Below are 15,105 nucleotides of genomic sequence, written 5' to 3' on the forward strand. Positions count from 1 at the left end.
TTCTTGCCATCTCATTCATCATAAAAAAATAATACAAATGTCAACTGCTTTTTAATAAAAGATAGAGGTTCAGAGATTTGACTCCATGAGTATTACCCAGAGTTCGATGAGTGAAATTTGTCAACATGCTCTTGTGGGATGCTTTACAACAAACTCTGCCCAGAAAAACTTTGTTTTGGACATTGTGAGTTGATAATTTCTACTCCACAAACTAGTATGTTCTATGAAACAGTATTTCTGTTCTGAAAGTACACATGATTGAATATCTACACTTAAAGTTGGAGAAAGAAAGGGATTATTTACTATCATCTCACACTAACAGGAACAACACTCTGCCCTGAATATGCTTAATACGTAGCTTCAGATTAAAAATTATGTGGTACAAGACAAATATATATGATGTTGACTAGTGTGTGTGTCACCTGTGTGTGTGTGTGTGTGTTAAGCCCCGGATCTTCTTCAGACCTAAATCCGCCCCTGATCTTGCATCCAATAAAGGTTAAAACGGTAAAAATAAACCCACAGAGCAAAATGTATGCTAATGTATGCTTTATGTAATGAATATATTGGCAATTTCCATAACTTCTTACTAAAATACAACTTTTATGGGTATAAGTGTAAAAAGGGGAGGGACAAAAATGGATAAAATATAATGGAAATGAGTTGCCCATAAATGCAAATATTGTTAAATTAAATAAAATATAAAGTTATATCATGTCCTACCAGTCCCTTCACTCTGCCTGTGTGTGTTTGCTTTACCCCATCCCTTCTGCCGTCCTGTACCTTGGCCTCTCTCATCCCCAGCATCATGAAGGACCTGTTGCATTAGTTTGCCAGCAGGCGGAGACAGAAACTTCCTCATGTCCTAAAGAGCACAGCAGTTCTTTTTACATTTTTGAGTAAATATTTTCATTAGACTGTAATTTATTTTAATTATTTAAATTGTTTAAATGATGTAAAATAATCTCTGATATAATTTCTCCTTGAACACGTCCCTTATGAGGTCTAATTGTTAACTTGTCTTAACTGCTTCATTGATTCTTCCAGATTTATTGATCTTATTAGTAGGACTAGCACATTTTATTCATGAATCCCACCTCAGTTACCAGTTTCTAATAACTCTTGAAGTTCACTACCGTTTTGTCCCACATGTGAGTTCACTGGATTGGTTTTGTGTGCAGTTATAATCAAAAAAGACTTGTGCTGCAACAGTTTTCTTAGTGATAACAAGAAATGCAATACCATGAGGTCATGTTTATGGGTGAAGATAAGGGGAAGTGCATGTGTGTTCGCTTAGCATAACATCAAGCAAACAATAAAAAATGTAAACACATAGTCCTGGGAAAGCTGCATGGTCTAAAGGTTTAGTTTTATTCCACATTGTTGATATTAGATGTCAAATGAAACTAACGTCTGCTCACTTTCTGCTGCCATTGTTCTTTTAATAAACATTAAAACAGGTGATACAAAAATCAAGTTTTCCATATAAACTGTAGTGTTACAGGTATTTTTTTGTCTTGGAGGTGGTACAAAGCACCCTGGAAAAGTCAAAAACATTAGAACTTTGAAGTACAGTTGTATGCCCAACTAGTGTTTCCTAAAAACACACGCGTAATGCATTTTTTGCTCTTTCGTGAAAAGTGGTCACAGGCGCAGACACAGAAACGATCCACCGACCAACCTCCCGCTCCATCTTTCCTTCATTCGTGAACAAGACCCCGAGATACTTAAAGGTGCAATATGTAATAATACTACAGTGAAATCATCACTAAACAACCTAACATGTCAGTCATGTTGGAAGGAAGGTTTGAATAATCAGCCAGCTAGGGGGGTTGTCAGTTTTTCTCCTTTCAAAAAATCTGAAGTCACTGTTTACAATCGGTGAGGTTAACATGTCAAGCCAACGCTGCAGCACTGGCTGGCTAGCATTGGTAATTTTGACACTGACAGGAAAAAGGTTCAGTTGTTTAAAGAACTAAAGCCAGGAAACAGGAGCGACCCAGAAGTTATTTTATTTACCCCTAAGAAGCAACGGCTTATTTTTGTTTTACTCCAATCTGACTGCAGGAAAGAGTGAAGTCAATCTTCTTTTCTTCTAACCTTTTATGTTATTCCTATTTTTCCATTTACTTATTCCTAACATTTCTTAAAACCTTTAACAAAAAATGGCATTTCAGTTGATAATGAACTAAAGCTGATGAAAGAGTAGGAATAAAGATAAGTTCTGCAAAGCAGTTTCCTTCAGTGAGAAGAACAATGCATTAGTAATATCTGCATTAATAACAGAATTACTTTACATTAACATGTAATAAAACTAATTACTTTCACCATCATTACAATGCCATTTCTATTACTGATAAAAAAAATGCAGCGTGTTACTATAATTCTGCAGCAAGGGGATGAAGTCATTATCATTTGACTGGGAGCCAAAGGGGCATATGTTTACATCCAAGCCAGTGGGCAACAAGGAAGAAGTGACCAATAGTATAAAGCTGGGCGTACACTGTGCGACTTTTTCACTTTTTTGAGCCGATTTTCCAGTCGTGCGAGAATCCACGACATCGGGGCGAGTTTTGCGCCGAGCGGTCGTGTAGTGTACAGGGGGTTGCGAGAGGCGAGTAACACCACGTGACCAGCTGACGATCAGCAGTCGTGAGGTCGCACGGACTTCTGGCGTGTTTAATATTTCGCTCGTCCCTCGTGAGGGTATCGCACTGTTGAAGCGGCGCTGCGAGCAGCTGCGACCCAAAAAGTATCAGAACCGCTCACGGCGCATGCGCAATCCTGCATCAACGCCACTCGCTATTTCCCTAATAACACACGGTTCGTTTTTGTTTCTACACGTTTTTTTTACTCACAAAGATTGTCAAGAAAGCGTGTTTGTTGTGTTCATGTCAAATTAAACTGATCACTAAACACAGATTTACTTTCTTTATTTCGTTTTACTCATCCAACCCCCATAAATCCGTGTGTGTCCTCCTGCAGCACTCCCGAAGGACAACAGGCAAAACAAGACAAAAAAGTCTGACGTGTTGAGTAAAAACTGCTATTTTTAGCATATTTTTAGGGCCGACGTGTTGCTACCAGACGTACAGTGTGAGCAGTCAGGTCGCATGCGAGAACTGGGTCGTGCAGTGTGAGCACATGACTCGTGAGATCTGCTCTGCGAGGAAGTCGTACAGTTTGAGCTGAAGCTGAGTGCTACGAGTGAAAAAGTCGCACAGTGTACGCCCAGCTTAAGGTTGCAGACCCGGAGACCACAGAGCACTGACCCCCGCAGCAGTGAGTCAGTGGTCTCCGGGTCTGCAGCCGTACCCTTCTAAACGTGACAGCGGAATGTCCCGTATGAGGAAGTTCCGATTACCTGTTCACCGCTCAGACTTCACTTAATTTGTCACAAACTATTATCTTCCTCGTCCAACTGGAACTAGTTAATGTTCCTGATCATTTCCTTAGTCCTGCTCTAACACTAACTTTGTGAGAACACCTTTGGCAAACAAACTGTCTTACCATTCAGTGTCAGAATTTCCACAATTGGATCTTACTCAAGTTTGCAACCATAACCCTGATGCATTTTACCTATTCATCTGGACAACATTTTAACAATGTTCATATATTAACATTTTTTAAACAAAATCTGTCTCGACAAATTTTGAAATTCAAAATATTCTGAAATAAGATTAATGAAACACAATGAAAAAGAACATCAGTTTCTTGAGTCATTTACCCCAAAATTCCACTACCTCCGCTCCGCTGCGGCACGAACTCCGCAGCAAAATCGGTCCTGTTGTAGTCAATCAGAGCTGTACCACTACTGCGGCCGTGCGGGCACAGTGCGCCGCCCGCCGTTCCGCCATCCGGCAAAAATAGGATCTATTCTATTTTTGCCGGACGCCGGAGCACCTCCGCAGTCAATAGACAGAAATCACAACCACCCAACAGGAAAGGGAGCAAGCACAGCTTCCGTTTTTTCACAATAAATCGATAAACAAAAAGCATTTTTTGTTTCATATGCTCAGGTTTAACAACTTTTAACAACTATCAATGGCGGTTGAACTTTAAATGCACAAAAATAAGTAATAAATAAAGTTTCCACTATCAAAGTAGTCACCCTGTGTTGATCCAAACACTGCTGATCTCTCAACACAAATGATGGGCAGATTAAACAGTTCATTTCGAATCTTCTCCCACACAACGGGTGTTTGGATCTAACTTCCGCGTTTATTGCTCGGACTGTATCGCAAGATCTCGAAAATCCCGCGCATGCCTGTTTGCGCACCTCAGGTCTCCGCACCGGAGCGGATCCGTTGTAGAGCGGGTACCAATAAAAATTGAGTTTGGAAGCGAGCGGCTGCGGAAGGCGGGGGCGGAGCGGAGGTAGTGGAATTTTGGGGTAAGGGACAAAACCTCTTTGGCTCTACAGCTGAACCCTTTGAAGTTGTTGAATAAAGAAAACAAAAGAAGTTCATCTTTAAAACGTGGTTAAACTGTTTGATCCACCAGGAACTTATTTCATAACACTAATAAACTTCCTGTCAGACAGAATTTTCTTGTCATAAATTCTGTCTTTGGGCAAAACAGAAATATGCATCAAATGTAATAAAGGTTATCAACTGACTGAAACCACTGTAAACAATTGATTTAAACAATCACTCCTATGCTCACTCAGGAATAAACGGCAAATTCAAATTCATCGATAAGATCGATTTATCGTTCAGCCCTGCAACAGAGCTCACAAGAAAAAAACTTTTCTGTCCTGCGTGGACTCTCATGTGACTGTTTAAACGGTTCTTTCGGCTAAATTTTTGTCCACAGAACTCACAGGCAAAAGGTTTCTGTCCTGTGTGGACTCTTATATGTGTATTTAAATCAGTTTTTTGACTAAATCTTAGTTCACAGAGCTCACAGGCAAAAGGCTTCTGTCCTGTGTGGACCATCATGTGTCTGTTTAAACTTGCCTTTTGGCTAAATGTTTGCTCACAGACCTCACAGGCAAAAGGTTTATGTCCTGTGTGAACTCTCTTGTGTGAGTTTAAACTTGTCCTATGGCTAAATTTTTGTCCACAGAGTTCACAAACAAAAGGTTTCTGTCCTGTGTGGATTCTAATGTGACCTTTTAAACTTGCCTTATGGCTAAATCTTTGTCCACAGATCTCACAGACAAAAGGTTTCTGTCCTGTGTGGACTCGCATGTGTGTGTTTAAACTTGTCTTATGGCTAAATCTTTGTCCACAAAGCTCACAGGCAAAAGGTTTCTGTCCTGTGTGGACTCTTGTATGACCTTTTAAACTTTTTTTATGGCTAAATCTTTGTCCACATATTTCACACACAAAAGGTTTCTGTCCTGTGTGGACTCTCATGTGTGCGTTTAAACGTGTCCTTTGCCTAAATCTTTGTTCACAGAACTCACAAGAAAAAAGTTTCTGACCAGTGTGATCTCTCATGTGTCTGGTTAAACTTGTCTTTAGGCAAAATTTTTGTCCACAGAGCTCACAAACGAAAAGATTTTGTCCAGTGTGGGCCCTCATGTGTCTGTTGAAACTTGCCTTTTGGCTAAATCTTTGTCCACAGAGCTCACAGGCAAAAGGTTTCTGTCCTGTGTGGACGCTCATGTGTCTGTTTAAACCTGATTTAAAACTAAATATTTTCCCACAGGTGTCACAATTAAATGATTTGGGTTCTGTCTGAACTTTCCTGCATGAGTCTACTAATTGCTTCACTCTGACACCTTTTTTGTTGACCAAACAATTTGAAGACCGTATTGCTGAATGACTTGTCACTCTCACATGTCTCTGAAGAGACCCTTTGTGGAGAAATTGTTTACCACACTCATGGCAGCTAAAGGATTTGTAGACAGGTTTAACATTTAACTCAGAAGACCTCCCATTCCAGTCACCATCTTCGTCTCTAGTTTCTGGCCTAGAGCCTGACAGCTCAGAGTCTAGATTCACATCATCATTCTCTTCATCTCCGCTAACTTCAGTCTCTGAAGAATCCAACATCTGTTCATGAGGGTTCAGACCTGGATTCCTGATATTTACCGCTCCTCCACTAGTTTCTGCTGTCATCTGATAAGTTGAGCTGCTGGTTGGAACAACTCTGTCTTGTATTTGTTGAAACTGTGAGATAACAGGTTTCTCATCATCATCCTCATGCTTTACATAAACTGCAGTTAATGGAAATCTGGCAGCATCAGTCTCCTCTTTCAAATTGAGCTTCTCTTCCTCCAGACTGGTCCAGAGTTCCTCTTTTTCTTCCTTCATGTGGCTGTGTTCTGGGGCCTTTTGGTCCACACCAACACCGTTTTCAGTCTCTTCATTTGTATTGAGCTTCTCTCCTTCCAGAATGGTCCAGAGTTCCGCTTTTTCCTCCTTAATGATGAGGTGTTTTTGGTCCTGCTGGTCCACACCAACACTCTGTTCTTGAGGAGCTTCTTCAACCAGCACCATCTGTATAACAGCTGTAGGAGGCAAAAGCACAGGATGAGAATTACCAACCACTGTAACTTTATATCCACAGTTGAATTATTGCTTTAATTCAATTAAAGCAATAATTCAATTCTTTGTCAAGACTGACATTTGAGAAAGACATACACAGAATATAAAAGGCAGTTCTTCAGGTCACAGGTACAAATGGCAAAATAGTAATTAAAAAAAGAAGTATTTCAGACAAAAAAATAGGCAGCGCCCCAAATTGTACAGAAAACTGTCATAATCTGCCATAATAGAGTACTAAATCTAGTCTAAATACTAGGGATGCACAGATACCGATACTGGTATCGGTGCAAATACTGATACCAGTATCGGTATCGGTAAAAGTTAACCGATACCAATGCAGTTGCTTGAAAGTGGCTTCACTGTAACTTGTCATTTTTGTTCACCTAATATTTTAGTTTTATGATCATTTCTATTCATTTATTTAACTTTTTATCTACCTCACAGTCATATCCTGTTGAAAGCAGAGAAGAAAATAAAACCTATATTCCAATTCATAGCAATTTTTGTGTGGTAGAAATATTGGCATTGGTAATCGGTATCAGTATCGGCGAGGACTCAGATCCAAGTATCGGTATCGCATCGGTTCGGAAAAAAGTGGCATCGTTGCATCCCTACTAAATACGGCTCTAAGGCATCTAAAAAAAAGAATGAAGCATAAATAGTATTATTCAATTCCTATGGATGCCCACTGCAAACAAGGTTCAACAATTTCCAAATTAGGGCTGGACAATAATTAAATAAAGATATATATCTATTGATAGACGTGTAGTGATAGAAAAAAAGTTGTCTCTAAAAAGTTCATTCTTTTTTTCATTATAGCCAATTAGGTGGCTTTTTTGGCTAGTTATGACTTACTCCCAACAATCCCAGGCACGCTCCAACACAACAGTTGATGCACAAAATTTCTGAACCTGAATCATTTATTTAACACTGAATTGAATCAACTGGTAAATCTTAATTTTGTGCACTGCTAAGTATTAGAATCAGAAATCTAACTAAAGTTAATTAAATCAATTAACCAAGTATTAAATGTTAAACTGGTAAACAAAAATAAATTGTATTTAAATATCATTTTTAGAATGTTTTATGCAGATGTTATTCAGGTACATAAATATACCGTATTTTCTGGACTATAAGCTGCTACTTTTTCCCACGCGGCTTATAATGAGGTGCGCCTTTAGTCAACCAGAAAGGATGGATGCTAGAAAGTCTAATCAGCAAATGGTTAAAGGAGTGCTACAGAAAGCGCCCAGGAGGATATTTTTCACAGTAAAACGGCGCTGCTTGTTTTCCCAGCTTTACCCCAGCATGATCACAGCAACACGGAGAGCGACACTGACATCGCCACAGAAAAGGTATGTGACGAAGCTCTTCTGAGGCTGTTCAGCTCCGACACTGAAGAAGATGATGACTTCAGTAGTTTCAGTGCGCAGGAGGACGATGAATAAACTAATCAATAACTTTTCTGTTTTGTTTGATACTGATCAGTTCAGTTCAGTTAAACTATGTTTTCAATTCAGTAGATATCTGCGGCTTTTAGCCCAGTGCGGCTTATATTGAGGTGAGCTCTATAGTCCGGAAATTACGGTACATTTAAATGAAATTCTGAAGCAGAATTGGGCTGCCCGAGGATGTGCCTGACATTAAATCGACTTTACCAAGGAGGTATATCAGTTGATGCTGATATATAATAAATGTCAAATATCGGCTGACAGATGTTATCGGTCTACCCCAAAATTAGACCACATCTCTCACGTGCTCACACACACGCGCATGCACACACACACACGCATGCTGTGTAACAGTACATGTATCCATGCTCCATATGACGCAGGCAGGTTCAGGTGAAGTACGCACTATGAATCAGTCACAGCTGATCGACATACTTGGAAGTGGTTGCACCTTTTATTTAGCCATGTTTTACCAACAGCTGCAATGGAAACAGAGCAGGAGATCTGAAAAGGATGCTGCTTCAGAATAACGCATGAAATTAAAGATCCAAAAGTTTGTTCTAATCACACTCTGAGTGGAAAAGATGTTGTCTGCTCACTCGAGTGCACAGAGCAGAGCTGATTGCTACTCTGCATTGATGCATTAGGCACGGGGAAAGCAAATAAAATGCCCCGTACATGTGCCAGAGCAGGGTTTGAGAGCTGGTACAGGAAAAACATGCTTCAGCTGTCCTTCCATCAATAGCTGATGGGCCGGTCTGGCCTCAAAATGCCCGGCCTTGTATATTGCAATCGTAGGATGTCCAAGGAAAGACCCACCTTTCTTGCCTCTGATTGGCTGGAAGGGCTCTCCTGCAATTGACTATATCATGTAACAACACACCATTACCCTCGCTGCAGGATTTTTTATGTCTGCAGCCAGATCTTGAGGAGCATTTTTGAAGAAAATGTGGACTTAGTGCTATAATAACTATTCTGTCCTGTTTTGCAACCAATTTCAGTTTATTTTTAAAAAGAACCTGATAAACATTAAATGTGAACTCCTCTGCAGTAAAGGTGTATAACCCATCAGTTTAAGTTGTACTGGCATCATCCTGGTACACAGTAACATCAATGCAATACTCAGTATACCTGTGCAACATCGGATTTACATAGTATGAATGTGTCCCTTAAAGTATGCTGCATACTACTGGTACCCAAGTTTAATTTTTATTCATGTTTTTTAGTGGTCGAAGGTTACAAAAATGGCTTATGCCTGTTTGCACCTTTGCAGTGACATGTAACTTTGTTATTATTTATCTTCAAATTATTCTCTTAAGTGTTGTTGCTGCTGTCACTATTGAATTTCTCCACGGTGGGATCAATAAAGTCTATTCTACTCTATTGTAATAACTCTTGTTGCATTTATAACACTGACTTTATATCTGTTGGCTCTCAAGCAGTGGGGTTACCTTAGTCTTCACTTTCATAAGTTATGGTTGTTTGCAAGTTAGAACACTTCTCTCATCATCTGATTAAATGAGGATCATTTAATCGAAATTCAATTCAAAGCTGATTATAATTTGGACATTATTCTATAAAAGGCACAGCCCTGCTGCACACAGCTGGGAAGTATAGGGAAGTTTTAATTGATTTCATACCCAGGTAAGGCACACATATGTTTATCCTATGTACTCTACAAGTACTCTACTCCATAAAATAACCTCAATAGTTGAGAGCCACGAGGTAAGTCCTACAATGTGATGGATGCAACGAGATGTATTATAAGTTCACATTTTCTTAACAAAACTCCCCGAAACAGCTGTTCTGTTGGTGTCAGGACAGTCTGGAAGACGATTTGCTGCTAAGTGAAATAGCCAATCGTAGAAGAGCCCTTCTAGCCAATCAGAGGCGAGAAAGGCGGGATCTTCCTAGGCCAGTTTACGATTGCAAATCTCGCTACCAGACCTGATCTTTTGTCCCAGTCCCTCCCTGGTTTCAGCTTACCTTATCTTGGAACCCCACTGAGAAGAAGCCCACTGAGTATCTTTCCTGTTTCTGTGGGAAAAGCTCGCACCAATAAGGAGGAGAATAAAGTTTTCCCAGCCTGGTACTGGTTTAGGACGCTGGCTCTCAGCTAGTCCGTTAGCGTCCAGAGCTTCTTCTTCTGCAGTTGGCGATCAACGGGAGGTGTATTACCGCCACCTAGCGATCTGGAGTGTGTGTGACAAATTAGCAGTAGAACAAATTGAGATCGTGCGGCAATCATAGATTATGATGTTGCAGTTATAGATTGTATAATGTAACTATTATTGAATTATCATGTGAGTAAACATGTTCGAAAACATTACTACTACTGCTACCACTACGAGAAAGTCAATGATGTTTTCTAAGCAACAATATGTGCGATTGTGTGTGTGTGTGTGTGTGTGTGTGTGTGTGTGCGCGCGCGCGCGCGTGTGTGTGTGTGTGAATCTGATGACCGACTTTTTTATTTTAATGAAGCAGCTCTGAGAAAATAGCATTGTCATTAATGTAGCATTTTGTTTTATTTATATCATATTTATATTTTAAAAATAAGATAAGGGTGATTGTATGAGTTCTGTTTGCTGTGTCCTAGAGATTTTTGCATATATTTAGTAAAACAAATCCCCCTGTAACACCTGCCGTCTGACCAACCAGTGTGTTAGTGTGGATACAAATGCACAGAATCAGTACCTGGACCTCAAGCTTACAGATTTACTAGAAATTTTAAATATCTAAAAGTCCAGCTAAAATCTCCACTCCTTTACAGGTGATATGCAAAACAGCAAAGCCAGTGGAGACCCAATCACACTGATGGCTGGATCTGACTGCTAGGTCTGTTTGAACAAGCCTCCCCTCACCACACCTGTACACAGTTTGACAAAGTTCTGTATGCTTTCTCCTTAAATAGAGCAGTGCCTCAACAAACTAATAGGATGTAACTGTGTCACCACACCCACAAAGCCCCCACAGCAATGACAGTTACTTAAAGTGTACACAGATCTACCAGGTTATGCCCCTGTTGATTTTTAATAGCATATGAAAAAGTTAACAGCAAGTACTACTAACCAGGCCTGACCCTTCTGAGACCAGACAAAAGCAGGTGTTTAGGGCAGCTGTTAGAGAAGCTGCTGTTTCAAACTTTAAACATAAGAGAAAGGGATTCTTGTTGTCTACTAAGACTAGATTGCTGTTTCTGGAGGCTCATGGTGATTGTGACGAAGCTGAAACTGTACTGAAGCATAGCTGAGATTAAACCTAAGCTGTGCTGAAGCTAAAGTGAGATTAAGCAGAAAATATGCTGAAGCTGAGCTAAATTTGAGCTGTCATTAACTGAATTACTGATCATTTCATGTCTGCACAGAGAAATACTAAAATACTTAAATCATATCTAAAGAGAACAGCCAGCAGGCAAGGTGGGTTAAGTGTCTTGCCCAACGACACAACAGCAGCAATCTCTGGTCAGAGATGGGATCAAACCTGCAACCATCTGATTACTGGACAACCCGCTCATCAAGAACCGTAAGCAACAACATCTGAAATGATCCTGCTACCCCTGTCAGGCTTTTTCCCATCACTCCTCTCTCTTGCAGTCCTCTGTCCTGGTCCTTGTCCCACCACAAGGAAATCCACATCCTTTTACAGTTTTTGCTCATTGCTTTAACACTACAGACCCATGCTTAGACTTAAGTAACAATTTGAATTCTGCCAGTGGGGTAAGCAAATGTTGCTTGGCTAGAATTCTTAAAACTATAAAATAATCAAATCTAATTATTGGCTAGTTTTAATAATTTTTTTGCTTACCCCTCTGGCAATTTTTTTTCTCTAAACAAGAAACTTTGGTCTAAATTTAAAGAGCTAGTCACCCCAAATCAAATCGTGCTGTAGACACGTGTAGACAATAATTTGGCACTTTAGTGCTTCTCAGTTAAAATTTAAATATCCTAAAATGGTCAGTGCTGTGCCCTCATCAGGTAAAAACCCTGCACTGCACTTGAATTTAAATCTGCCATCACCATTGGCTAAGAGGTGCACTATGACGTCAGTTTGCCCATTTTGATGTCACAGTGTCGTTGTGAGCCTGTGTGTGTTTATTTGTTAGCGGCTCTGCCCTTTTAGTCTGCCAGGCAACAGCATTTGTTGTACTTTCCAAACAGGAATTGGGAATGGAGAAAGACTCTGGTATGGGTTGAATTGCTCTTTAAGAGTATTTGCCTTATTTTAAGTAACACAAGAAGAATTTTCTTTACAGACTGAAAATAAGATAAAATGTCTAAAGGCTATTTTACTTTCTTAGAAATGTGTTTATGCAGAGTTTGAAGTGTCATGCTTGCCCCCTTACTCACTGTTTTTAAACCCAATAGGGGATTTTTTTCTGTTTCAAGATGGCGTATATGACCGCCAACTTCATGCCTCTTCTGCAGTAATTGGAACAGGCCTGCGGCAACATTCAGGTGACAGCAATCCATGGATGGTTTCGACAGGCAACGGGGTATTTGCTTTTCTTGCGATGTCGATGTGGTCCTGTGGCAACAGACAGATGGATCCATGAACACACGTGTGCACGATTGCCATAATTTTGTCAGGTACTGGGGTTGTGGGTTCACATGTCTTCTTCACAGGTTGTTGGAGGGCTAGGGAGACACTTAAGGAGACTCCATCCAGCTAATTACCTCGGCTGCAGAGTCACCCTGCTCACCTGCAGCCCATCATGTAATTGAATGTAGGTGTCCCTAGGTTATCAACCCCCTCTCTCTCCAGCTGATGAGAAAGACATCTGTCACCTCTGTCTACCATCATGTCCGCCGCTGCCGTCGTGTATGGTCCATTGCCACTTCTGCCCTCAACAGCACCCTGGAACAGAACCGCAAATATGCTGACCGTCGGCGGGCACCTGCTCCAGTGTACTTCCCCGATCAGAAGGTTTGGCTTTCTTATCTGTGTGTTCCCCTGAAGTCTGTGTCTCGCAAGCTCTCCCCCAGGTTCCTGGGTCCCTACGAGGTTTTGGAGGTCCTCAGTCCTGTCTCGGTCCGTCTCCGCCTTCCCCCTGGTCTCCGGATCCATCCCACCTTCCATGTCTCTCAGATCAAGCCTGTTCTCTCAAGCCCGCTTTAACCATGACAAATTTTCTGTTTACTGAATAGTGTATTTTTTTTTATTTTTAGCTTTATCTGAATTTATGTTACTGCAAAGAACACTTTTGAGTACACCTGGTTGTTTGAAATAAACAGTGAAAATATCAGACTGCACACTGATCCCTGATCTGAATGTGTATGCATGTGATGGAAGTATGTCATTTTGTCATCAGAGATACATTTTGACAAAGGATTGTTGAGTTTTCTGGTTTTAATTTTACACTGCTGTGATTGGTTTATTTCCTAGTGTTGCTTTACTTTTGTAGAGATTTGGCACAATGATCAAAGTTTTGCTAAATGTGTTCAAGCAACGGGCAAAAACGGTAAATATGTCATTTAAAAATTGCCTTACGCCGCCTGAGTTCATTTGCATGTGGTTCAGATGTCTACCTAAAAAACACGATGGAGACTAAATGTCTAAAAATGGCTGTAAAAATGATTCTGCTGCTGATAATCCAAGACCTCCTGCTACACACATCTCAAACCTTATTTTTAAAGAAGTTTGAGGATTATGTCTGCAAAATTCCTGACAGGCTTCATCATGCTGCTTTATATAAGCATAATTTATCCCCACATAAATCTTTGGAATAAAAGTGTAATGAAATTAGAGATTACGTGTTATTTAATGAGCCATAAGGCGTGGGATTCCATAGGAAATATAAAATCCACCTTACGGATCTGTGAGTTATTTAAACCAGAAGATTGGATCTTTTTATTGCAGGGATTAGATAACTGCTCCGTATTCACTCAGAGACAACAGAAGAGAGAGTCAAATTTAGAGGTTAAGAATTTTATTACTAACAAATTAAACTAGACTGGCTTTAAAACTAAATGTATGACGTAACTAAAATGGATGAGACGGTGAATGGATGACGTGTGATGTTAATCAGAACCAGCAAATCCGAAGAAGCGATTTGTTCTGACGGGAACTGAAGGTGTTGTTTTCACATTAAGCTTTGGTTAGGAAGTCCATAAACACATGAGACACCGTTTGTCGGTCTATACCCTGAGCGGAAGTCCCCGTCTAGATCAGGAGGTGTAAAGGTTGAGCTTGACCTTATGGAGCGGGAGCACGTAGAAGAAGCCACAGCAACCGACCGCCCGTCCTGGGATACGTCCGGGTCACCGCAATTTGTTGGCGTCTGGTGAGACCCAAGCCTGGGTCTTGATGGTTCAGCTTTTATTCTGAAAGGAACTGTTGCCGCTGTTGGAATGGCAACAAATTTTCCAGCTTGTTGTTCTTTCGGTTAAAGAGTATAGATCAGGATTGGCCACTCTGTCACTTTCTCTGGAAGGCTTTGAACTGTCGTTAGAACTGACGTGGCATAGTTTTATACTTCGGATATTATGGTTTATTGTCGGATGAAAAATTCCCAAACACCATCAAAACCACGCCTCCGTCAGATCTGTAAGATTCTGATTGGATCAGTGAAAGGTATGTGTCATGTCTTTTTAACGCCACATGAAATGAGTCCTGTAGGACCACTTCAAGTCACAGTACTTATTATTTCTATAAGTTCATAATAAAGTAATTAATATTTTGATTTCACAGATAGAGTTCTTTGATTAATTAAAAGAAAAGAGTTCATTCTTTGTTCTTTTGTTGAGCTGAAAGTAAGCAGGTTAGAAGGAATGCATGAGACCTTGAGACCACTATCTCATGCAGACTAGTCTTGACCAAAGAAGGGAAAAAATCAGTCATTCCGTTCCGTTACAAAAGAAATATTAAATACAAAAATAAATCAATGGGGTCAAAAATTATAAATATTGTTATCATACTGGATTGGTTTTTGAGAAATGTGAACTCTAAAATAGAAACTATTGCCCTGTGTGATTTGAACACGGTGCATCACTGAGACACTAATATGCTTTGAATAATGACCAGATTAAGATATTGTTATGAATCTCTAAGGAACCGGTACCAGATATCTGCATCTAAACAACAATGGCTTAATATTGTTTGGGACATTTGTGGGATGGAATGAATGACTTTCCCCAGACTGAGAGATGACATCTTCA

At 40.2% G+C, this 15,105-nt stretch overlaps 1 protein-coding gene across 1 annotated transcript; it reads right to left on the bottom strand.

The window, feature by feature from the left end:
• Positions 1–1,421: 1,421 nt before the first annotated feature.
• LOC107379104 (gastrula zinc finger protein XlCGF57.1) lies at positions 1,422–10,121 on the bottom strand. The gene is made up of 2 exons (XM_054740898.2): positions 9,935–10,121; positions 1,422–6,460 (listed from the first exon to the last, which is right to left on the bottom strand). Exon 2 carries the CDS (start codon positions 6,447–6,449, stop codon positions 4,662–4,664), a length of 1,788 nt encoding a protein of 595 aa, XP_054596873.2. The 5' UTR covers positions 6,450–6,460; positions 9,935–10,121; the 3' UTR covers positions 1,422–4,661.
• Between the last annotated feature and the right edge of the window lie 4,984 nt (positions 10,122–15,105).

Source organism: Nothobranchius furzeri, chromosome 5 (assembly GCF_043380555.1).
Source record: "Nothobranchius furzeri strain GRZ-AD chromosome 5, NfurGRZ-RIMD1, whole genome shotgun sequence".
Classification (NCBI taxonomy): Eukaryota; Metazoa; Chordata; class Actinopteri; order Cyprinodontiformes; family Nothobranchiidae; genus Nothobranchius; species Nothobranchius furzeri.

Coding starts and splice junctions, on each gene's coding strand:
- LOC107379104 (XM_054740898.2), bottom strand. CDS start 6,449: ATGGTGCTGGTTGAAGAAGCTCCTCAAGAACAGAGTGTTGGTGTGGAC.